This window comes from Stomoxys calcitrans, chromosome 1 (genome assembly GCF_963082655.1).
Source record: "Stomoxys calcitrans chromosome 1, idStoCalc2.1, whole genome shotgun sequence".
Classification (NCBI taxonomy): domain Eukaryota; kingdom Metazoa; phylum Arthropoda; class Insecta; order Diptera; family Muscidae; genus Stomoxys; species Stomoxys calcitrans.
This window is the reverse complement of record NC_081552.1, coordinates 225,430,310-225,457,722: the sequence shown is the minus strand read 5'-3', so window position 1 is coordinate 225,457,722 and position 27,413 is coordinate 225,430,310. Positions and strand designations below refer to the sequence as shown.

General features: G+C 42.2%; 1 protein-coding gene across 7 annotated transcripts in view; it reads right to left on the bottom strand.

Annotated features, from left to right (window-relative positions):
- The window catches only part of LOC106091839 (circadian locomoter output cycles protein kaput), a 94,177-nt gene that overhangs the window by 24,549 nt on the left and 42,215 nt on the right, over positions 1-27,413 (bottom strand). For all 7 annotated transcript variants that reach the window (XM_013258515.2, XM_059360647.1, XM_059360649.1 and 4 more), the window contains exon 2: positions 11,627-12,013. In XM_013258515.2, the coding sequence (XP_013113969.2) occupies positions 11,627-11,664 (38 nt within the window). In that variant the 5' untranslated portion in view covers positions 11,665-12,013. The remainder of the gene's footprint in view (positions 1-11,626; positions 12,014-27,413) is intronic.

Here is a 27,413-nt window from a genome sequence, read left to right as displayed (position 1 = left end):
CTAAATATGGTTCAGATCAGATTATATTTAGGTATAGCTGCCATATAGACCGATCTCCCTATAGAGGGTCTGAAGACCATAAAAGCTTTATTTTTTATCCGATTTCGCTGAAATTTGAAACGGTGAGTAGTTTTAAGCTTCCTGGAATCCGACCTAAATATGGTTCAGATCGGACTATATTTAGGTATAGCTGCCTTATAGACAGATCTGCCTATAAGGGGTCTGAAGCCCATAAAAGCTTTATTTATTTCCCGATTTCGCTGAAATTTGAAACAGTGAGTAGGTTAAGACCTCCTAACACAGGACCCGAATATGGTTCTGATCGGACTATATTTAGATATAGCTGTCATATAGACCGATCTGCCGATAAGGGGTCTGCAGCCAAACATGTATACCCGAGGTGGTGGGTATCCAAAGTTCGAGCCGGCCGAACTTAATGCCTTTTTACTTGTTCTTCTTCAGGGTTTTAGCAGTGTTGTGCTCTTCGGGAGTTCTGATTCTTTTTCCGTAGAAGTGCTTGGAATGTCATTTCTCTCCCTTCTAGAATGCTGCACTATCGCCCGATGGCGCTGCCGGTACATACTCCTCTGTCTGCTTCGTGGTGGTGCCCTGGATTGCTTTCTCGGTCTGCATGTGAGCTGAGCAAAGCCATCGCTAACTTCTGCCGTCATGCCGCTTTATTAAAATTTTTATGCTTTGGATTTTTCTAAGAAAATTCAGTACGTAAAAAATGTTAATTCGTTCACTATTTAAGAAACTCTAGCCAATGCCTAAATTCTTTATTTAATGCTTGTGTCCGCCCTTTTGCCGCTGCATCTAATCAATTTATGCCGCAATTATTAGCAGAAATCTGAGTGTCATAACAGCAAAAAAATAATTCTGGTAATCATAGCGGAATTCAATATTACATCATATCAAACCAAGCTGATTATAGTGTCCGAATTAATTAATTTATGAAATTCAATACTGCTTTGGCACAGTTATTGCGAATTGGCGTTTGGCAAATCGCCTTTGATGTGTCGCAATAGGATGTTGCATTTGTTTGTCTGATTTTCATTTTTCGCATGTGCGACATCTCAACTTTCATAATCACCCAAATTTTTCTAGAGATTTCGAAAAAGAAAGTTCGGATATGTCTTGTGGGTTTAATCTTCACTTCTCTCCGTTTTTTCTCCAAATCAGTTTGTTATTATCACTTCAACAAAAAGCCCAAATTAATTGTTTGTGAACACAATACTTTTTTTTGTTTTTATTGAAGAAATCTTATGACGAAAATGTTTGAAATATTGAAATTTCATTCACGTGATAATCACAAATTGATTTAAAGCGAAATGTGAAGCTAAAACCTGAAACACACCCGATTATTTAAGAAATGCCACTGTTATATTGGTTGCCCAAAAAGTAATTGCGGATTTTTTATATAGTCGGCGTTGACAAATTTTTTCATAGCTTATGACTCTGTAATTGCATTCTTTCTTCTGTCAGTTATCAGCTGTTACTTTTAGCTTGCTTTAGAAAAAAAGTGTAAGAAAAGTATATTTGATTAAAGTTCATTCTAAGTATTATTAAAAATGCATTTACTTTCTTTTAAAAAATCCGCAATTACTTTTTGGGCAACCCAATAACTATGCAAATTTGCCCACGAACATTCTATTCAAGAAACAGTGGCAAACTTCTAATATATCAAAGAATTCTGTCCGTTGGAAGCTGATTGGTGAGGGAACTCCTTTTTATACCCACCACCATAGGATAGGGGGAATATTCGTCCAAGACCCCATCTTCTTATATATAAAAAAAATCAATTTGTGTTTGTTTGTCGGTTTGTTTGTTTATGTGTTCCTTATACTCAAAGACTCAAAAACGGCTGAACCGAGTTCCTTGAAATTTTCACAGATGGTGCATAATCATCCCGTGGTGAAAATAGGGTACTCTATTTTTTTTGATATATGAAGGGGGGTCGGACCCTCCCCCTTACCAAATTTTCATAAACGCCAGATCTCGGAGATGGGTGGTGCGATTTAAACGAAATTTTGTGTGCTCTCTTATAGAAACCTAAAACCAAAAATTCGGTATACAAATTTCGGATGGGGTACCTAGGGGGACCTCCCTACCACCCAACCTACCAAATATATGTATAGACCAATCACGACAATATGGGACTCAAAGGTATTTTAGATTAAACAAGTAAAAAGGCATTCAGTTTGGCCGGGCCGAACTTTGGATACCCACCATCTCGGGTATATATGTAAACCCCCTTTCGTCATAATCCGGTGAAAATTGGATAACTTATGCACCCAAGTTCGGCACGGACAGTGAGTGGTCTAATAAATATAAGACACCTTTGAATTTTGTATTTCAAATTTCAACAAAAACGGGTAATAAATAAAGCTTTTATGGGCTTCAGACCCTTTATCGGCAGATCGGTCTATATGGCAGCTATATCTAAATATATTTCCAAATATGGGACCAAGTGTTTGGGGGCCGCCCCTCCTCAAAAACATGCCCCAAAGGAGACAAATTTACGACCATATCAACATTGGGCTCAAATGAACGGTTTTTGGGAGTTAAGCACGAATCTAAAAAGTTTCTATGGGGTCACCCCACCCCCATACCCCCATTGCAATATGGCGCCCAGATAAGAGGTATTTTAGAGTAGGACACGAATCTGATATATATTTTTAAGGCTAGTCACTGAGTGGCCGCCCTATATATAGACCGATCTCCAATTAAAGGGTCTGAAGCCCCAAATATGGTTCAGATCGGACTATATTTAGATATATTATATATTTGGGGCCTATGTTGGGAGAATTAAAACTGTTCACTGATTCACATTTAAGCGAAAAAATAATGCTTTTATGGGCTTCTGACCCTTTATTTGGAGTTCAGTCTATATGACAGCTATATCTATGTGTTTCAAATTTCAGCGAAATCGAAATTAGCCCATTTATCGTCAGATCGGTCTATATACCAGTTATATCCAAATATGGTCCGATTTGGCCCGTTAAAGAACTTTAGCGTGCATCAAAAAGACGTATCTGTGCCAAATTTCAGCTCAATATATAAATTTTTGAAGGCTGTAGAGTGATTACAACAGACGGATAGACGGACAGACACAAGGACATCGTTAAATCGTCTTAGAATTTTACGACGATCCGATATATATATACTTTGTAGGGTCGGAAATTGATATTTCGATGTGTTGCAAACAGAATGACTAAATTAATATACCGCCTATGCTACGGTGGTGGGCATAAAAATGTATCTGATATCCAATTGTCGGACCGAGTGTTTGGGGGACCACCCCCAACCCCCAAAACATCCCTAAATCGGGCATATTTACCGACCATGACAATATGGGACTAAAGTGAAAGGTATTTGCGAGTAGAATATGAATCTGATATCCAAATGTGAGGCCAAGATTCTGGGGGTCCACCCCTTCCCCAAAAAACCCCCCAAACAGGACTTATTTACTGAACATAGCACTATGGGGCCTAAATAGTAGGTATTTGAGGGTAGAATACGAATCTGATTTCCAAATATGGTACCAAGTGTTTGGGGGCCGCTCCTCCTCCAAAACATGCCCCAAAGGGGACAAATTTACGGCCATATCAACATTGGGCTTAGATGAAAGGTCTTTGGGAATTAAGCATGAATCTGAAAAAGTTTCTATGGGGTTACCCCACCCCCATACCCCCATTGCAATATGGGGCCCAAATAAGAGGTATTTTAGAGTTGGACACGTATCTGATATATATTTTCAAGGCGAGTCACTGAGTGGCCGCCCCATACCCCAAACCGGTCATGTTTGCCGACTATGGAAATATGGGGCTCAAATGAAAGGTATTTGGGAGTAGATCACGAATCTGATAGAAACATTCGAGACAAACTGTCTAGAAGACGTCCCAACACCATAAACCCCCCCCCCCCCCAGTAGGACGTATTTGCTCACCAAGACAATATGGGTCATCAAGACAGTGAAGCTCGATATTCATAGTTTTTAGAACCCATACTCCCAACCGGACATATTTGGTGGCTTTTTCAATAAGGGGTTTAAGTGGATGGTATTTGAGATTAGAAAACGAATTTGATATCCAATTTTGAGGCCTATGGCAATATGGGTTTCAATGAGAATAGAGCACGTTGCTGATATATTTTCTGGGCTTAGTGTTTGGGGAACAACCCCATTCCCCAAAACACCCCTAAATCGGCCATATTTACCGACAATGGCGATGTGGGGCTCAAATGAAAGGTATTGGGGAGTAGAGCAAGAAATTGATACCTACTTTGGGACCAATTTTGTGGGGGTCTACCCCTTTCCCAAAATACCTCTCAAACAACAATTATTTACTGACCATCGCAATATGGGGTTCAGATAAAGGTATTTGGGATAATGTGGGACCATGTTTTTGGGGGCACCGCCCCTTTCCCAAAATACCTCCAAATGGTAAAAAATTACCGGCCATGCCAATATGTGGTTTAAATAAAAGATAAATGCATTTTTAATAAAACTTAGCATGAACTTTAATCAAATATACTTTTTTTACACTTTTTTTCTAAAGCAGGCTAAAAGTAAAAGCTGATAACTGACAGAAGAAAGAATGCAAGTACAGAGTCACAAGCCGTTGAAAAAATTTGTCAACGCCGACTATATGAAAAATCCGCAATTACTTTTTGGGCAACCCAATAGCAAAGGCAAATCCACTGAAACGACCTAGTCCGCTACATAGAGGCCTCTCTCGCTGTCAAGGACAATGGTAGCATTTCTTGACATTGAAGGTGCTTTCAATAATGTAAAACCGACGTCATTTGATACCCTTGTTGTACCCATCGCACCATTCTCGGTTGTGGGTGGCGTTTTTGGGTTAAGGGGGAGAGTCCGCCTCCATCCGATATCTAAAAATTACATAGCCTATGATTCCTTCCACACAAACGTACACAATCTATGAAAATTTTCAGAAAATTGTATAGTCATAATGGGTCTAAAGGTGTTTTTGAGGGGTGGCATGACCCCTATATTTCGATCTGATTTCGTATGCCAGATTCGAAATCTACTCGCGAATACCTTTCATTTGAGCTTCATATTGAAATGAACGTCCAATATGTCTGTTTGGGGTAGTTTTGGGGTTTGTGCGGTCCAATGGGTACTTAGATATAAATTTTAACACCATATTCGTATACTACTCTCCAATCCCTTTCATTTGATACCTATATTGTCCCGATCGGCCCACTTTTGATTTTGGGTTGTATTTTTGGTATAAGGAGGAGGGTCCGTCCCCCTTCCGATACCGTAAAATTATATAGCCCATGTTTCCTTCCAGACCAACCTACACAATATGCGAAAATTTCGAGAAAATCCGTTCTGCCGTTTTTCAGTCTCCTGTATATGGAACAAACAAACCGAGTCCCATATATCCGTGATTGGCGAATGTGCCCATTTTGGTCGTTTTTGTGGGGTTGGGGTGACCTCCTATACTTGGACATGAATTTGTATGCCAGATTCGTTATTTACTCCCGCATATTTTTCAGTTGATACCCATATTGTCCTTATCGGTCCACTTTTGATTTTGGGTGGTGTTTTTAGGGTAACGGTGGAGGGTCCGCCCCCTTCCGTTATCAAAAAATTATAGAGCCTATTCCTACTTCCTGACCATATTCGTAATCTACTCCCGAATACCTTTCATTTGAGTTCCATATTGTCATGCTCGTCAAATAAACCTATTTTAAGGGGGGTTGGGGCTGGGGCGGCCTCCCTGGAACTTGGACCCAACTTTAATTATGAAATTCGTACTCTACTCTTGAAAACCTTTCATTTGAATCCCGATCGCACTACTTTTATTTTTGGGTAGTACTTTTTGGTGTAAGGGCGAGGGTCCGCCCCCTCCAGATATCAAAAAATTACATAGCCTATGTTTCCTTCCAGACCAATCTGCACAATCTGTGAACATTTCAAGGTATACACTCCGTATACACTCAAAAACGGCTGAACCGATTTTTTTGAAATTTTCACATATAGTAGAGTTTGGGCCCCCGGTGAAAATAGGGGAAATAGGGGGGCGGACCTTCCCCCATACCCCAATTTTCAAAAACGCCAGATCTCGGAGATGCGTGCACCGATTTAAGCGAAATTTTGTATGCCACCTTATGGTATCCCAAAAACACAAAATTGGTAAAAAATGTTTGGGTCAAATAACCTGGGGGAATGCCCCATCCCAAAACCCTCCCGAACGGATATGTGTAAGATAAGGACAATATGGGTATCAAATGAAAGGTATTTAAGAGTAGAGTATGAACTTGGTATGCAAATTTAACTTTTAAATATAATTTTCGGGGGGTCCCCCACACCCAAAAAAGCCCCAAGAGGACACTTTCACCGCTTTGGACAATATGGGTATCAAATGAAAGGCATTTAAAAGTAGAATACAAATCTGACATAAACATTTATTTTTTGGTGTCTGAGGGCCCTCCCCACCCCACCCAAATCCCCCCCATTAGGACAAATTTACCGATTGGGATAATATAGATATGAAATAAATGTTATTTAAAGGTAGAGTCCAATGCTGATATAAAAATTTATTCCTAGGTGTCAGAGGCGTCTCCCCACACACCCCCCAAAACTGAACATATTTACCGATTGGGACATTATGGGTATCAAACGAAACATATTTGGAATCTGAGTACACATCTGCTTAAGAATTTAGTCCAAGGTATCTAAGGGGCCTCCCCAACCCCAAAAATCCTCAGAACGGGCATAAATGTCCAACGTCACAAAATGGGTACCGAATGAAAGGTCTATGGGAGTTGACTACAAATCTGGTATGCTCAATTAGAACAGAGTCTGGGACCGGCCCACCCACTAAATACCCTTCAATAGGACGTGTAGTTCGATCGGGATAATAAGTTAATCAAAAAAAAATTTTATGACAGTATATTTTGAATCTAATGTTGTTATAAGGATGCTAGTATCTGGGTCACGTCCTACCGTTTCGCAGGACAGTAGATAAAATTAAATAAAATAAAATAAAAGACTCAAATAAATTGTCGTTTGGTTCTTATCGTTGGGAGGACCGACCCTCTCCTCCCAATAAATACAACGCCAAACTGTCTTGTAGGATGACCGGGATTATATTGTACTCAAATGATAGGACGTGTCAGAGGGCAAACCCCCTCACCCTACCCTACCCAAAAAAAAAAAACAAAAACAAACAAAAAAAAAAACACCATGGATCTCATTTGTCGAGTTCTTTTCCCGGCATCTCTTCTTAGGCAAAAAAGGATATAAGAAAATATTTGCTCTGCTATTAGAGCGATATCAAGATATGGTCCGGATTGGACCACACCTAAATTATATGTTGGAGACCTGTGTAAAATGTCAGCCAATTCGAATAAGAATTGCGCCCTTTGGGGGCTCAAGAAGTAAAATAAAGAGATCGATTCATATGGGAGCTGTATCGGGCTATAGACCGATTCAGACTATAATAAACACGTATGTTGATGGTCATGAGAGAATCCGTCGCACAAAATTTCATGCAAATCGGATAATAATTGCGACCTCTACAGGCTCAAGAATCAAGATCACAGATCGGTTTATAAGGCAGCTATATCAGGTTATGAACCGATTTGAACCTTATTTGATACAGTTGTTGAAAGTAAGAATAAAACACGTCGTGCAAAATTTCATTCCAATCGGATAAGTATTGCGCACTCTAGAGGCTCAAGAAGTCAAGACCCAAGATTGGTTTATATGTCAGCTATATCAGGTTATGGGCCGATTTCAACCATACTTGGCACAGTTATTGGATATCATAACAAAACACGTCGTGCAAAATTTCATTCCAATCGGATAGGAATTGCGCCCTCTAGAAGCTCAAGAAGTCAAGTCCCCAGATCTGTTTATATGTCAGCTATATCAGGTTATGGGCCGATTTCAACCATACTTGGCACAGTTATTGGATATCATAACAAAACACGTCGTGCAAAATTTCATTCCAATCGGATAAGTATTGCGCACTCTAGAGGCTCAAGAAGTCAAGACCCAAGATTGGTTTATATGTCAGCTATATCAGGTTATGGGCCGATTTCAACCATACTTGGCACAGTTATTGGATATCATAACAAAACACGTCGTGCAAAATTTCATTCCAATCGGATAGGAATTGCGCCCTTCAGAAGCTCAAGAAGTCAAGTCCCCAGATCTGTTTATATGTCAGCTATATCAGGTTATGGGCCGATTTCAACCATACTTGGCACAGTTATTGGATATCATAACAAAACACGTCGTGCAAAATTTCATTCCAATCGGATAGGAATTGCGCCCTCTAGAAGCTCAAGAAGTCAAGTCCCCAGATCTGTTTATATGTCAGCTATATCAGGTTATGGGCCGATTTCAACCATACTTGGCACAGTTATTGGATATCATAACAAAACACGTCGTGCAAAATTTCATTCCAATCGGATAGGAATTGCGCCCTCTAGAAGCTCAAGAAGTCAAGTCCCCAGATCTGTTTATATGTCAGCTATATCAGGTTATGGGCCGATTTCAACCATACTTGGCACATTTATTGGATATCATAACAAAACACGTCGTGCAAAATTTCATTCCAATCGGATAGGAATTGCGCCCTCTAGAAGCTCAAGAAGTCAAGTCCCCAGATCTGTTTATATGTCAGCTATATCAGGTTATGGGCCGATTTCAACCATACTTGGCACAGTTATTGGATATCATAACAAAACACGTCGTGCAAAATTTCATTCCAATCGGATAAGTATTGCGCACTCTAGAGGCTCAAGAAGTCAAGACCCAAGATTGGTTTATATGTCAGCTATATCAGGTTATGGGCCGATTTCAACCATACTTGGCACAGTTATTGGATATCATAACAAAACACGTCGTGCAAAATTTCATTCCAATCGGATAGGAATTGCGCCCTCTAGAAGCTCAAGAAGTCAAGTCCCCAGATCTGTTTATATGTCAGCTATATCAGGTTATGGGCCGATTTCAACCATACTTGGCACAGTTATTGGATATCATAACAAAACACGTCGTGCAAAATTTCATTCCAATCGGATAGGAATTGCGCCCTCTAGAAGCTCAAGAAGTCAAGTCCCCAGATCTGTTTATATGTCAGCTATATCAGGTTATGGGCCGATTTCAACCATACTTGGCACAGTTATTGGATATCATAACAAAACATGTCGTGCAAAATTTCATTCCAATCGGATAAGAATTGCGCACTCTAGAGGCTCAAGAAGTCAAGACCCCAGATCGGTTTATATGGCAGCTATGTCAGGTTATGGACCGATTTGAACCATACTTTGCACAGTTATTGAATATCACAACAAAACATGTCGTGCAAAATTTCATCCCAATCGGATAAGAATTGCGCCCTCTAAAGGCTCAAGAAGTCAAGACCCAAGATCGGTTTATATGGCAGCTATGTCAGGTTATGGGCTGATTTCAACCATACTTGGCACAGTTATTGGATATCATAACAAAACACGTCGTGCAAAATTTCATTCCAATCGGATAAGAATTGCGCCCTCTAGAGGCTCAAGAAGTCAAGACCCCAGATCGGTTTATATGGCAGCTATATCAAAACACGGACCGATATGGCCCATTTACAATACCAACCGACCTACACTAATAAGAAGTATTTGTGCAAAAATTTCAAGCGGCTAGTTTTACTCCTTCAGAAGTCAAAACCTTCAAACCGGCCATGATTACCTACTATGGCGATAAATAATAGATATTTGATAGTATAAAACGAATTTGATATCCAACTTTGAGGTCAAATGTTTGAGGATGGTGTCATTTTAAAAAACTCCCCTAAGCCAATGGCTATTGGGGCTCAAATGAAAAAAATTTGAGTGTAGAGCACGATGCTGATATTTTTTCAGGGCTAAGTGCGTGAGTGGCCGCCCCACCCTGCATACCCCTCAATCTGGACATATTTGTGGCGGACCCTCCCCATCCAAACTTTAATCGGCGGACCCTCCCCTTGCCCTATATTCAAAAACGCCAGATCTCGGATATTGGTGGGGCGATTAAAGTTAGTTCGTTTATAATAACTTAAAGACAGAAATTTGTATTCTTATTTAGGGTGGGATATCTAGGGGGCCGCCCCTCCTCCAAGGCCACCAGCCAAATGAAATATAAACCAATAATGACAATATGGGACTCAAATGAAAGCTATTTGAGACCAAAGCACGAATCTGATGTATAGGGGTCCGCCTCACCCCTAAAAATAACCCCCATACCGGAGACATTTACCGATCACAGCAATATAAGGCTCCAATGAAAGATATATGGGAGAAGAGCACCACTATTATATCCACACTGGCGCGAAAAATCTGAAAGGCCGTACCAGAACCCCCAAATATAACTTATTTTCTGACTTGACCGCATAGGGCTCAGAAAAATAAGAGAGCGTTAAAGAAGGGGCAGCGGAGCGGGCCCTGTCTTGGGTCTTGACTTCTTGAGCCTCTAGAGGGCGCAGTTCTCATCCGATTTGACTGAAATTTTGCATGTGGTGTTCTAGTATCACTTCCAACAACTGCGATAAGTATGGTTCAAATCGGTCCATGTTTTGATATAGCTGCCATATATACTGATCTTAGGTCTTGACTTCTTGAGCCTCTAGAGGGCGCAATTCTCATCCGATATGACTGAAATTTTGTACGTAGGGTTTTGGTATCACTTCTAACAACTGCGTTAAGTATGATTCAAATCGGTTCATAATCTGGATCTTGATTTCTTGAGCCTCTAGAGGGCGCAATTCTCATCCGATTTGGTTAAAATTTTGCATGAGGTGTTTTGTTATGACCCCGAATAACTGTGTTAAGTATGGCGCAAATCAATGCATAACCTGATATAGCTGTCATATAAACCGATCTGGGATCTTGACTTCTTGAGCCTATAGAGTCCGCGATTCTCATCCGATTTTGCAGAAATTTTGTACAACAGCTTCTCTTATGACCTTCAACATATGTGTCTAATATAGTCTGAATCGATCTATAGCACCCATACAAACCTATCTCCCGAATTTGCGCAATACAAGGCGCAATTCTTATACGAATGTACTGAAATATTACACAACGACTTCTATTGGTTGCCCAAAATGTAATTGCGGATTTTTCATATAGTCGGCGTTGACAAATTTTTTCACAGCTTGTGACTCTGTAATTGCATTCTTTCTTCTGTCAGTTATCAGCTGTTACTTTTAGCTTGCTTTAGAAAAAAAGTGTAAAAAAGTATATTTGATTAAAGTTCATTCAAAGTTTTATTAAAAATGCATTTACTTTCTTTTAAAAAATCCGCAATTACTTTTTGGGCAACCCAATATATACAAGAAGATGGGGTCTCATATTTTTATTTCGAGGTGTTGCAAACAGAATGACAAGATTAGTATACCCCTCATCCTATGGTGGTGGTGGTGGGTATAAAAATGGAATATACATTTATTCCCTATCGCTAAGGCTTGGTAAATTTCGAATTATAAAATTGTCAATCCATTTGGAAATTGTGCTTGTAACTGTACCCCAGGCAAATTTGCCGCTTTGTCAGCATATGTTAACACAAATCTGTTCTTATTCAATCACTTCTATCGATTTATTTTCTTGTGTAACTTACCTTTTAGTATCATCTCTGTCATCAGCGTCGTCCTCCATGGTAGAGTGTTGATAGGGGTAATCCAAAATGATGGCGGATTTATTTCTCCCAGTTGAAAATTTGAAATTATCCAATGCTTAACTTTTTTCCAAGTTTACGTTTTTTGGATTTTTTTTTATTTATCAAAATCTTGAATTTCCAACAGACTTTCTAAGAATTAAGTTTTGATTGTTGTGTGACTTCTATGTTATGTTCACTTTAAAGAATGTTTCCAGATCTCGAGAAAGGATACACCTTGTCAGCATAATTTTTAAACTTTTCTTATTAAACACTTTTTTGTTAGAGAAAATCTCTTCCTTTAATGTAAATTTTCAAAATTTGTTAAGAGCTGCATGAGTTGAAATAAAGCTAAAATTATAGAAAATATTTTAAAATCACAATTATTTTTGTTTTTTTTTTTTTTTGTATTATTTTTATACAATCTTTACACTTTTCTTTTTATTTAGTCACTGGTTTCTTTTTTTTCAAATATTACTTTTTTCCGTAAACCCAAATAACAAGGTCCGTATGCAACAAGTGCGCAAGAAGATCTGATGTTAAAATTATTTTGCCTTAAAGGATATACCTGAGCATAGCTGTGTGTTAGTGTTTACCAAAATGCATTTCCGTTTCCCATGGCAACTAGTGTCCTAGCTGCTTCGTATTGGTGCAAATTATGCAATGCCTGAAAGCATTGCGCAAACTCACCACCCCCACCATACGGTGACCGCAAAGACCCTGTAGAAAATTTAACAAACAGTATTGGCTGAAAGAAAGTACTCACAAACACACACACACACACACACACTTGCCACCCATTTCATGTAAACTGCGGCAAGGATGCAACATCAACCCCTAAAATATGGATATGCAATATTTTCATAATAGGACCGACCTCATTGAAGGTTTTTTTTTTGTTCCGTTTTTCTCTGCCACTATGTGGGTAGAAGGCGGCTGACTGGTTGTTGAGATTGAAAGGTTGTCTATTGCGTAAAATGCCAATTAAAATGTCATAATATTGTCTACTCACATCACATGATGTGATGTTGTCTGGCATCAGGCTAGTATTTGTTCTTCTTACTCCTTTTGTTGTTGCTGCATCTGGTGTACTGTGTGTTTCATGAACGCCCATTGTATTTGTTCAACATCCTGGGACATAGCGCTTTGGTTTGTTTTTTTTTTCTTTCTCTTTTGTGTTGGAACACACACTAAAAAGGAATTTCTAAATATGGCATAACATTGTTCTTCATAAAACACCTGATGTTTTAACTGATGCTACGGATGTACATACACATCTCATTTGATCTATTTTCTGTTTTTAATCATGGCAATTTTAATATGGACTTTTTTTTTTTGCTTTTTACTATGGACATAAATAAACTAAAAAGAATTTGAATTTCTCCTAACCCAATGCAACCTTGAAGGCATATATAAAAAGTAAACAACTATTGCTAATGTTAGGATATGCCAACATTTGGGTTTCCTTGATATTCTTTTGATCCTAAGTGATATTTTATTGATAAGAAGAAAAATCGGGCCAACGTTGCTCGGCCCAAATCTGAAACGATTTTGATAAACTTTAGCAGATTCTTTCGGCTGGCTTAAAAAATATTCCGTGCTGAATTTCATGCAAATCGGTTGAGAACTACATATATGGTTGCTATATCTAAATGTGAATCGATTTTTACCAAAATGCATAGCGCTTGTCTAGGGTCTAAAAAAGTGATACCTATAAAATGAACTGATAATTAGACAACAAATGCGATCTCCACGTTGATGACAAGTAAAGACTGACCGACAAACAGTACAGAAAGGATACGCGAAAAAGTTAAACCGAATCAGGAAGAGTTTCTGATTCGAACCGTACACGAAATCACAGCCACAGTATTGGTGCACGATACAGTTCAAGTTTTTGCCATAAATCTTATCTTCTTCTCTTATCTTATCTTCGACCACCTTACTACGACCACCCCACTTCGACCACCCTGCTTCGACCACCCTACCTTGACCACCCCACTTCAACCACCCCACTTCGACCACCCTACTTCGACCAGCCTACTTCGACCATCCAACTTCGACCACCCCACTTCGATCACCCTACTTCAACCACTCCACTGCGACCACTCTACTTTGACAACCCTACTTCGACCACCTACTTTGACAACCCTACCTTGACAACCCTACTTCTACCACCCTACTTCGATCACCCTACTTCGACCACCCTACTTTGACAACCCTACTTCGATCACCTTAATGCGATCACCCTACTTTGACCACCCTTCTTTGACCACCCTACTTCGATCACCCAACTTCGACCACCATACTTCGACCACCCTACTTCGACCACCTTACTTCGACCACCCTACTTCGACCATCCCACTTCGACCACCCCACTTCGACCATCCCACTTCGACCATCCTACTGTGACGACCCTACTTCGACCACCCTACTTCGACCACCCTACTTCGACCACCCTACTTCGACCACCCTACTTCGACCACCCTACTTCGACCACCCTACTTCGACCACCCTTGTTCGACCATCCCACTTCCACAACCCTACTTCAACAACCCTACTTCGATCACCCTATTTCGACCACTTCACTTCGACCACCCTACTTCGACCACCTTACTTCGACCACCCTACTTCGACCATCCCACTTCGACCACCCCACTTCGACCATCCCACTTCGACCATCCTACTGTGACGACCCTACTTCGACCACCCTACTTCGACCACCCTACTTCGACCACCCTACTTCGACCACCCTACTTCGACCACCCTACTTCGACCACCCTACTTCGACCACCCTTGTTCGACCATCCCACTTCCACAACCCTACTTCAACAACCCTACTTCGATCACCCTATTTCGACCACTTCACTTCGACCACCCTACTTCGACCACCCTAGTTCGACCACCCCACTTCTACCACCCACTTCGACCATACCACTTCGACCACCCCACTTCGACCATCCCACTTAGACCACCCCACATCGACCAGCCCAATTCGACCAGCCCACTTCGGCCACCCTACTTTGACGACCCTACTTCGACCACCCTACTTCGACCACCCTACTTCGATCACCCTACTTCGACCACCCTACTTCGACCACCCTACTTCGACCACCCTACTTCGACCACCCTACTTCGACCACCCTACTTCGACCACCCTACTTCGACCACCCTACTTCGACCACCCTACTTCGACCACCCTACTTCGACCACCCCACTTCTAACACCCTTCTTCGACCACCCTACTTCGACCACCCTACTTCGACCACCCTACTTCGACCACCCTACTTCGACCACCCTACTTCGACCACGCTACTTCGACCACCCTACTTCGACCACCCTACTTCGACCACCCTACTTCGACCACCCTACTTCGACCACCCTACTTCGACCACCCTACTTCGACCACCCTTCTTCGACCACCCTACTTCGACCACCCTACTTCGACCACCCTACTTCGACCACCCTACTTCGACCACCCTACTTCGACCACCCTACTTCGACCACCCTACTTCGATCACCCTACTTCGACCACCCTACTTCGACCACCCTACTTCGACCACCCTACTTCGACCACCCTACTTCGACCACCCTACTTCGACCACCCTACTTCGACCACCCTACTTCGACCACCCTACTTCGACCACCCTACTTCGATCACCCTACTTCGACCACCCTACTTCGACCACCCTACTTCGACCACCCTACTTCGACCACCCTACTTCGATCACCCTACTTCGACCACCCTACTTCGACCACCCTACTTCGACCACCCTACTTCGACCACCCTACTTCGACCACCCTACTTCGACCACCCTACTTCGACCACCCTACTTCTAACACCCTTCTTCGACCACCCTACTTCGACCACCCTACTTCGACCACCCTACTTCGACCACCCTACTTCGACCACCCTACTTCGACCACCCTACTTCGACCACCCTACTTCGACCACCCTACTTCGACCACCCTACTTCGACCACGCTACTTCGACCACCCTACTTCGACCACCCTACTTCGACCACCCTACTTCGACCACCCTACTTCGACCACCCTACTTCGACCACCCTACTTCGACCACCCTACTTCAACCACCCTACTTAGACCATCCTACTTCGACCACCCTACTTCGACCACCCTACTTCGACCACCCTACTTCGACCACACTACTTCGACCACCTTACTTTGACCACCCTACTTCGACCAGCTTACTTTGACCACCCTACATCGACCACCCTAGTTCGACCACCCTACTTCGACCACCCTACTTCGACCACCCTACTTCGACTACCCTATTTCGACCACCGTACTTTAACAACCCTACTTTGACAACCCTACTTTGACAACCCTACTTCGACCACCTTATTGCGACCACCCTACTTCGACAACCTTACTTCGACTACCCTAGTTCGACCACCATAGTTCGACCACCCTAGTTCGACCACCCTTGTTCGACCACCCCACTTCGACCATCCTACTTCGACCACCCCACTTCGACCACCCTACTTCGACCACCCTACTTCGACCACCCTACTTCTACCACCCTACTTCGATCACCCTACTTCGACCACCCTACTTTGACAACCCTACTTCGACCACTCTACTTTGACAACCCTACTTCGACAACCCCACTTCGACCACTCTACTTCGATCACCCTACTTCGACCACCCTACTTCGACCACCCTACTTCTACCACCCTACTTCTATCACCCTACTATGACCACCCTACTTCGACCACCCTACTTCGACCACCCTACTTCGACCACCCTAGTTCGACCACCCCACTTTGACCACCCCACTTCGACCACCCCACTTCGACCACCCCACTTCGACCACCCCACTTCGACCACCCCACTTCGACCACCCTACTTTGACAACCCTACTTCGACCACTCTACTTTGACAACCCTACTTCGACCACCCCACTTCGACCACTCTACTTCGATCACCCTACTTCGACCACCCTACTTCGACCACCCTACTTCTACCACCCTACTTCGATCACCCTACTTCGACCACCCTACTTCGACCACCCTACTTCGACCACCCTACTTCGACCACCCTACTTCGACCACCCTACTTCGACCACCCTACTTCGACCACCCTACTTCAACCACCCTACTTAGACCATCCTACTTCGACCACCCTACTTCGACCACCCTACTTCGATCACCCTACTTCGACCACACTACTTCGACCACCTTACTTTGACCACCCTACTTCGACCAGCTTACTTTGACCACCCTACATCGACCACCCTACTTCGGCCACCCTACTTCGACCACCCTACATTCACCACCCTACATCGACCAGCCTACTTCGACTACCCTATTTCGACCACCGTACTTTAACAACCCTACTTTGACAACCCTACTTTGACAACCCTACTTCGACCACCTTATTGCGACCACCCTACTTCGACAACCTTACTTCGACTACCCTAGTTCGACCACCATAGTTCGACCACCCTAGTTCGACCACCCTTGTTCGACCACCCCACTTCGACCATCCTACTTCGACCACCCTACTACGACCATCCAACTTCGACCACCCTACTTCGATCACCCTACTTCGACCACTCCACTGCGACCACTCTACTTTGACAACCCCACTCTACTTTGACAACCCTACTGCGACCACCTTACTGCAAACTCCCTACTTTGACAACCCTACTTTGACCAGCCTACTTCGACCACCCTATTTCGACCACCTTATTTCGACCATCCCACTTCGACTACCCTACTTCGACCACTCTACTTCGACCATCCTACTCCGACCACCCTACCTTGACAACTCTACTTTGACCACCCTACTTCGACCACCCTACTTTGACAACCCTACTTTGACCACCCTACTTAGACCAGCCTACTTTGACCATCCTACATCGACCATCCTCCTTCGGCCACCCTACTTCAACCAGCCTGCTTCAACCAGCCTACTTCGACCAGCCTACTTCGACCACCATAGGATGGGGGTATACTAATTTCGTCATTCTGTTTGTAACTCCTCGAATTATTTGTCTCAGGCCCCATAAAGTATATATATTCTTGATCGTCATGACATTCCATGACGATCTAGCCATCTCAGTCCGACTGTCCGTCCGTCCCTCTCTCTGTCGAAAGCACGCTAACTTTCGAAGGAATAAAGCTAGCCGCTTGAAATTTTGCACAAATACTTTTTATAGGTGTAGGTCAGTTGGGTTGTAAATGGCCCATATCGGTCCATGTTTTGATATAGCTACCATATAAACCGATCTTGGGTCTTGACTTCTTGAGCCAATAGAAGGCGCAATTTTAGTCCGATTTGACTGAAATTTTGCATGACGTATTTCGTAACATCTTCCAACAACTGTGCCAAGTATGGTTCAAATCGGTCCATAACCTGATATAGCTGCCATATAAACCGATCTTGAATCTAGACTTCTTGAGCCATTAGAGGACGCAATTCTTATCCGATTTGGCTGATATTTTGCACGAGATGTTTTTTCATGATTTTCAACAACTGCGCCAAGTATGGTTCGAATCGGTCTATAACCTGATATAGCTGCCATATAAACCGATCTTGAACCTTGACTTCTTGAGCCACTAGAGGACGCAATTCTTATCCGATTTGGCTGACATTTTGCACGAGATGTTTTTTCATGATTTTCAACAACTGCGCCAAGTATGGTTCGAATCGGTCTATAACCTGATATAGCTGTCATTAAAACCGATCTTGGGTCTTGTTTTTTAGCTATTATCGTTTTGGCAACTCTGGTATAAACAGCGCACGCACGTTTCTTGTTTTGTTTCACTGTCAAACATCTGCAGTTTGGTCTATAATTTAACCATGAATCGTCTTACAAATGAACAGTGCTTGCAAATTCTTAAGAATGTTCATTGCGCGCTTCTTCCATTTTATGGACGAAGCTCATTTTTGGCTTAATAAGCAGAATTGTCGATTTTGTAGTAAAGATCAGCCAGAAGCATTGTTAGAGCTACCAATGCATCCAGAAAAAGTCACAGTTTGGTGCGGTTTATGGGCTGGTAATACCATTGGACCGTACTTCTTCAAAGATGATGCGAATCGTAACGTAACTGTGAATGGTGAGCGCTATCGTGAGATGATATCCAACTTTTTCTGCCCAAAATGCAAGAGCTTGACTTGCATGACATGAGGTGTCACATGCTACACAACACGCGTAATAATGAACATATTGAGAGGCGAGTTCGGTGAACATTTTACTTCACGTTCGGGACCGGTTAATTGACCGCCTACATCGCGCGATTTACCGCCTTTAGATTATTTTTTGTGGGGCTATCTTAAAGGCCATACTTGTCCTGATAGAAAACACATAGTAATTTTGTTTTTAGAAATTTGATTAAAATTTTTTCTTTAAAGAAAATTGCATTAAATATTTATCTTTAGAGAAAATTCCATCTAAGTTTTGCCCTTTGAGAAAGTTTTACTGAAAGTTTTTCTTAGAAAAAATTTCATTGAAATTGAGTATTTCATTGAAATCTTTTCTTGAATAGATCTATTTTCAACAAAAGATTTGGCATTGCGAAACTTTTGTCTCTTTTAGTTTCACTAAATTTTAGTTTTGATTTAATCGCACTTTACTCTTCAACAACAGTTAGCCATTAGTTTGCCACTCTTGCTGGACCTCTTAAAGCCACTGCAATTTAAGAAGTCATTACAGTCGTAGTGTTAATTATGGCATCCTTATGCTGTGACATAATGCAATTAACACAGTCAGCAGTCAAGTCCTTAAAGGGTTTCTTCGAGTTTCGGGCACAAACGATACACTCCCATTTAAGTAGGCAATGGTTAACCGAACAACACTTAGCTGGTTAACCCCAAAGAAAATGAGGTTGGTCGCTGGCAAATCCACCTGCAAACATGTACTGGTGTGTTTGATGTTGAATAATAGACCAGGTCGATGTTTGAGAGCGAAACAAGTAATAGCGTGCCAAGTTCGGCCGGGCCGTATCTTGAGAACTCATCACCATGAATTCGGCTAAAATGTGAGAGCTATATCTGGTTATTGAACGATTTGGACCGTACTTGGCACAGTTGTTGAAAGTCATCGGGAGATCGCTTTATATGGGAGCTATATCAGGTTCTTGACCGATTTAGGGTCTTAAGCCCATTACAGCCAAATTTATTATCCGATTTTGCTGAAATATGGGTCAGTGAGTTGTGTTAGACCCTTCGACATCCTCCGTCAATTTGGCCCAGATCGGTTCAGATTTGGATATAGCTGACATATTGACCGATCCTCCGATTTAAGGTTTGGCCCATAAAAGCCACATTTATTATTCGATTTTGCTGAAATTTTGGACAGTGAGTTGTGTTGAGCCCTTCGACATCTTTCTTCAATTTGGCACTGATCGGTTCAGATTTGGATATAGCTGTCATATATACGATCTCTCGATTTAAGGTTTTGGGCCCATAAAAAGCGCATTTATTGTCCGATGTCGCCGAAATTTGGGACAGTGAGGTGTGTTGGGCCCTGCGATGTTGGTCTTCAGTTTGACTCAGATCGAACCAGATTTGGATATAGCTGCCATATAGACCGATCTCTCGGTTGAAAAATGACTTGTACTTATAAGCATTTGGTCTAAATCGTTTGATGTGTCTATATAGCTGCTATGGGGCATAAGGTATGCATTTTTCACTGGATTTTGACGAAAGGTTGTTCACATATATATCCGAGGTGGTGGGTATCCAAAGTTCGGCCCGGCCGAACGTAAAGCCTTTTTACTTGTTTGGTTTTAATGGGTTTTAAGCCCCTCGCCCAGTCTACTGCAGAAGAGGTTTGAGGTTCAAAATCTGTCAATATAAAGTGGATAGCCAGTGCTTCTTAGCATCAGGAATAGTGGTACGAGAGGGCACACTGATGCAGCAGGCCGTAAGCATTAACCGTGAACTTACCGTGTATCTAAGAGGGAAAGGCTACTGACCAAGCGAACCTTAGCAAGAAAGTCCACTCTTGCCCTATACACCTGCAAGAGAGCCATTGGCAAAAGTTGGGGGTTTAGACCGCGTACCATGCATTGGGTATATACTGCAAATGTCAGAGCTATATGGTGTTGTGGTCTGGTGGACGGCGCTTCAAAAGTCCACCTACTGCTCAATACTTAGAGAAGGAGAGAATGTTCCATTTATAGAAATCGCAAAATACCTGGGTGCTTGGCTTGACAGGAAATTGAACTTCAAATCCAACATTTTGGAGAGGGTAAGAAAGGCCACTCTTGTCCTATATACCTGCAAGAGAGCCATTGGCAAAAGTTGGGGGTTTGGACCGCGTGTCATGCATTGGGTACATACTGCAGTGGTCAGACCTATAATGCTATATGGTGTTGTAGTCTGGTGGACGGCGCTTCAAAAGTCCACCTACTGCTCAATACTTAGAGAAGGAGAGAATGTTCCATTTATAGAAAGCGCAAAATACCTGGGTGTTTTGTTGGACAAGAAATTGAACTTCAAATCCAACATTTTGGAAAGGGTAAGAAAGGCCACTCTTGCCCTATAAACCCTGCAAGAGAGCCATTGGCAAAAGTTGGGGGTTTAGACCGCGTGTCATGCATTGGATACATACTGCAGTGGTCAGACCTATAATGCTATATGGTGTTGTAGTCTGGTGGACGGCGCGTCAAAAGTCCACCTACTGCTCAATACTTAAAGAAGGAGAGAATGTTCCATTTATAGAAATCGCAAAATACCTGGGTGCTTGGCTTGACAGGAAATTGAACTTCAAATCCAATGTTTTGGAAAGGGCAAGAAAGGCCACTCTTGCCCTATACACCTGCAAGAGAGCCATTGGCAAAAGTTGGGGGTATAGACCGCGTATCACGCATTGGGTATATACTGCAAATGTCAGAGCTATCTGGTGTTGTAGTCTGGTGGACGGCGCTTCAAAAGTCCACCTACTGCTCAATACTTAAAGAAGGAGAGAATGTTCCATTTATAGAAATCGCAAAATACCTGGGTGTTTTGCTGGACAAGAAATTGAACTTCAAGTCCAACATTTTGGAAAGGGCAAGAAAGGCCACTCTTGCCCTGTACACCCTGCAAGAGAGCCATTGGCAAAAGTTGGGGGTTTAGACCGCGTGTCATGCATTGGGTATATACTGCAAATGTCAGAGCTATATGGTGTTGTAGTCTGGTGGACGGCGCTTCAAAAGTCCACCTACTGCTCAATACTTAAAGAAGGAGAGAATGTTCCATTTGCAGAAAGTGCAAAATACCTGGGTGTTTTGTTGGACAAGAAATTGAACTTCAAATCCAACATTTTGGAAAGGGCAAGAAAGGCCACTCTTGCCCTATAAACCCTGCAAGAGAGCCATTGGCAAAAGTTGGGGGTTTAGACCGCGTGTCATGCATTGGGTATATACTGCGGTTGTGAGACCTATAATGCTATATGGTGTTGTAGTCTGGTGGACGGAGCTTCAAAAGTCCACCTACTGCTCAATACTTAAAGAAGGAGAGAATGTTCCATTTATAGAAATCGCAAAATACCTGGGTGTTTTGCTGGACAAGAAATTGAACTTCAAGTCCAACATTTTGGAAAGGGCAAGAAAGGCCACTCTTGCCCTGTACACCCTGCAAGAGAGCCATTGGCAAAAGTTGGGGGTTTAGACCGCGTGTCATGCATTGGGTATATACTGCAAATGTCAGAGCTATATGGTGTTGTAGTCTGGTGGACGGCGCTTCAAAAGTCCACCTACTGCTCAATACTTAAAGAAGGAGAGAATGTTCCATTTGCAGAAATCGCAAAATACCTGGGTGTTTTGCTGGACAAGAAATTGAACTTCAAGTCCAACATTTTGGAAAGGGCAAGAAAGGCCACTCTTGCCCTATACACCTGCAAGAGAGCCATTGGCAAAAGTTGGGGGTTTAGACCGCGTACCATGCATTGGGTATATACCGCAAATGTCACAGCTATATGGTGTTGTGGTCTGGTGGACGGCGCTTCAAAAGTCCACCTACTGCTCAATACTTAGAGAAGGAGAGAATGTTCCATTTGCAGAAAGCGCAAAATACCTGGGTGTTTTGTTGGACAAGGAATTGAACTTGAAATCCAACATTTTGGAAAGGGCAAGAAAGGCCACTCTTGCCCTATAAACCCTGCAAGAGAGCCATTGGCAAAAGTTGGGGGTTTAGACCGCGTGTCATGCATTGGGTATATACTGCAGTTGTCAGACCTATAATGCTATATGGTGTTGTGTTCAGGTGGACGGAGCTTCAAAAGTCCACCTACTGCTCAATACTTAACCGGATCCGAAAGGATGGCTTGTTTGTGCCTCACAGCCGCACTGAGGACGACACCATCTGATGCACTGAATTTAATGTTACATCTTATGCCACTGGACATTGTGGCTAGACCAATTGCAGCGACCTCTGCCGTGAGGTGAGGGGAGCTTTCGCATTGGTCATGTGGCGGCTACGGACACTGTGTTATCCTTGACACAATATCCGATGTTACAGGCAGTTTGGATTACAACCTACCTGAGCCGCTTTTTCATAAAAATTACCGTACCTTTATTCCTAATAGAACCGATTGGAACTACGATATCCCTGGTAACAGAAATTACATAGACTTCTATACGGATGGCTCCAAACTAGACGACCAGGTGGTCTTTGGGGTGTACTCTAAAGATCAAGAACTGGTCATATTGAAAAGGTTACCCAAACACTGCAGTGTGATTCAAGCGGCGATCCTTGCCATTAAGGATTTGCTGGAATGGCTAAGATGTAATGACATAATGACGATTGGCATAAATACCTTCTCAGACAGCCAGGCAGCCAGGCAGCCATTAAATCCCTGGAGAACGTATTTCTAAATACAAAAACCGCCCTCGGCTGTCGCTGATCTCTCAACGAGATGTCTGAACAGTTCAAAATTCACCTGTTCTGGGTGCCGGGCCACAGAAATATCCCAGGGAATTCTAAAGCAGACGAGAACTACTCGAAACAGGGATACTGGAATCTGTGGGTATGCCTCTAGTGACATGTAAGCTTCGTTTTTAGGACCAGATCCGAAGGACATCGAGTGATAGATGGTCACAAAGAGGGGGCTGTGAGCATTCCAAACCTATGCGGCCAAAATTTAGACTCGAAGAGGTTTACCACTTTGCTTTCATTGGCTAGAACAGATGTCTCAGTCATTGTGTCGGTCATGACAGGTCACTTTCTAATCGGAAGACATGCTGACAGACTGAAGGTTGCCAGTAACGACCTTTGCCGAAGCAGTGAGGATGTCGAGAAAGAAAATACTATAGCACACCTTCTGTGTGTGTAACCCGCACTAGCAGTTAGAAGCAGTTCCACTTTAGGTTCTCATTTCTTTGAGAACCTGTCTGATTTAGAGGATGTGAACATAATTGCTTTCCATGCCACGCCCCTAAGTTGGTTCATGTCTTGTATTGTGTCGCCACCTATGTACCGGTATCTCTGCCTTACTTTTCAAAAGAATTTTTTGCTTTTCTATTTTCTAAATGAAAATCCATTTTAATGATGTTCTATTGCTGGGTAATGCCCTATTGAAATTTTTTGAAAAAAATTAATGTAGAAGAAAATATTAAAAAAAACTCATTAAACTTTTTTTAATTGAAGCTCTATGATATTAAATTTGTAACAATTTTCCTCCATACTCGTCCCCGTCTTATGTGCATACCTATGGACTGGTTTCGTGGGATGTTCCTATGGTAATCCAAGCTTTACTTTGATGTTGTCATACTCGTGCTGCAGGTTACCTTGCAATTGGTAGTTGCTTCGTATACACACACACACACACACTCGCAGGCATATGCATGTCTGTGCATACATATGCCATTGGGGAAATTATCGAATGTTTCATGGTTGACCTGGCGAAAGGATTAAAAAGGCACTACATCCTCCCATGTACATAGCATTGGACATATGTTATCATATGCATTGCAGACTCAAACCTGAGCTGCATCATTAGTTTGGGATGTGTCCAGTTGTAATCCGATTCATTATTCGTTTGAGTTAAGTTTGTAAATCGATTATAATTTTTTTCCTACCGAACATGGGGAATGGCTATAAATAGCCAACAGCAGACACTCAAAGTTTTGGCTTGCAACATTGCAGAGTTTGCATTTGTGGAAAAACTTTTGTCGCAACCCTACGTTCAATTTAATGCCCTGGCATATTTGCCTTCTCAATTATGACCATTGAAACGTTTAATTAGTTTTAATTAAAAATCAAAATCTGTTTCTGTCTTTGATTTAAGAACGTTAGACTCGCAACGTCATTGGCATGGTTAAAAATAAACCAAATATTAATTGCTTTGACGGTTGTTGAATATATCAACCATATGCAACCCCAATGTCTCATCTCAATCAACTATGAATGTAAGGTAGAGAAATAGCAAATAATCATTGGGTTACCCAGGAAGGGAAAAAGTAATAAGGCATTAAGTTGAGCCAGGCCGAACTTTGGATACCCACCACCTCGGGTATATATGTAAACCACCTTTCGTCAAAATCCGATGAAAAATGCTTAGTTTATGCCTCCCATAGCAGCTTTATCGAAATATGTTTCGATTTGGACCAAATACTTATGAGTACAACTCATTGTTCAATTGCGCCTTTAATGGGGCCAAGACTTTAAATCGAGATATTGGTCTACATGACAACTATATCCAATTCTGGACCGATTTGGGCCAAGTTTCAGAAAAATGTCGAAGGGCTTAACAAACTAATTGGACCCAAAGTTTTAAATCGAGAAATCGGTCTATATGGCAGCTATATCCAAATCTGGACAGATCTGTGCCATATTGCAGAAGTATGTCGAGGGGCTTAACTTAACTCACTGTCCCAAATTTCGGCGACATCGGACAATAAATGCGCCTTTTATGGGCTCAAAACCCTAAATCTGCGGATCGGTCTATATGGCAGCTATATCCAAATCTGAACCGACCTGTGTCATATTGCAAAATTATGTCGAAGGGCTAAAAACAACTCATTGTCCCAAATTTCGGCGACATCGGGCAATAAATGCGCCTTTTATGGGTCCAAAACCTTAAAACCGAGAGATCGGTCTATATGGCAACTATATCCAAATATGAACCGATCTGGGCCAAATTGCAGAAAGTTGTCGAAGAGCCTAACGATACTCACTGACCCAAATTTCGGCGAAAGCGGACAATAAACGCGCTTTTTATGGGCCCACAACCATAAATCGAGAGATCGGTCTATATGGCAGCTATATCCAAATCTGAACCTATCTGCGCCAAATTGGAGAGGGATGTCGAAGGGCCCAAACTTAACTCATTGTCCCAAGAAGAATGGTCAATGCTCTATAACAACTCGCTGATCCAAATTTCGGCGAAAGCAGACAATAAATGCGCCTTTTATGGGCTCAAAACCCTAAATCTGCGGATCGGTCTATATGGCAGCTATATCCAAATCTGAACCGACCTGTGTCATATTGCAAAATTATGTCGAAGGGCTAAAAACAACTTATTGTCCCAAATTTCGGCGACATCGGACAATAAATGCGCCTTTTATGGCCCCAAAACCCTAAATTGAGAGATCGGTCTATATGGTAGCTATATCCAAATCTGGACCGATCTGAAGCAAATTGAAGAAGAATGTTGAAGGGTCTATAGCAACTCGCTGACCCAAATTTCGGCGAAAGCAGACAATAAATGCGCCTTTTATGGGCTTAAGACCTTAAATTGAGAGATCGGACCTTCCAGCTATATCCAAATCTGCACCGATCTGGGCCAAATTGCAGAAATATGTCAAGGGGCTTAACTTAACTCACTGTCTCAAATTTCAGCGACATCGGACAATAAATGCGCCTTTTATGAGCCCACAACCTTAAATCGAGAGATCGGTCTATATGGCAGCTATATCCAAATCTGGACCGATCTGGTGCAAATTGCAGAAATATGTCAAAGGGCTTAACTTAACTTACTGACCCAAATTTCGGCGAAATCGGACAATAAATCCGCCTTTTATGGGCCCAAAACCTTAAATCGTGAGATCGGTCTATATGGCAGCTATATCCAAATCTGAACCGATCTGTGCCATACTGCAGAAAGATGTCGAGTGGCCTAACACAACTAACTGTCCAAAATTTCAGCAAAATCGGATAATAAATTTGCCTTTTATGGGCCCAAAACCTTAAATCGTGAGATCGGTCTATATGGCAGCTATATCCAAATCTGAACCGATCTGGGCTAAATTGGAGACAGATATCGACTGACCTACGACAACTCACTATCCCAAATTTCAGCAAAATCGGATTGTAAATGTGGCTTTTATGGGCCTAAGACCTTGAGTCGGTGGATCGGTCTATATGGGAGCTATACCAAGATATTGTCCGATATAGCCCATCTTTGAACTTAACCTGCTTATGGACAAAAAAAAAAAAGAATCTGTTCCGAGTTTCAGCTCGATATCTCTATATTTTTGAAGACTGTAGCGCGATTTCAACAGACAAACGGTCGGACAGATTGACCGACATGGCTAGATCTTCTTAGATTTTTACTCTGATCAAGAATATATATTTATATGGTCGAAAAAGGATATTTCGATGTGTTGCAAACGGAATGACGAAATGATTTTACTCCCTATCATATGGTGGTGGGTATAAAAAATTAATATTAATATAATATTACCTTGAAATTTTCACAGATGGTGTAGGTTGGTCTGGATGGAAACATAGGCTATATAATTTTTTGATATCGGAAATGGGGCGGACCCTCCCCTTTACTCCAAAAGTACTTTCCAAAGAT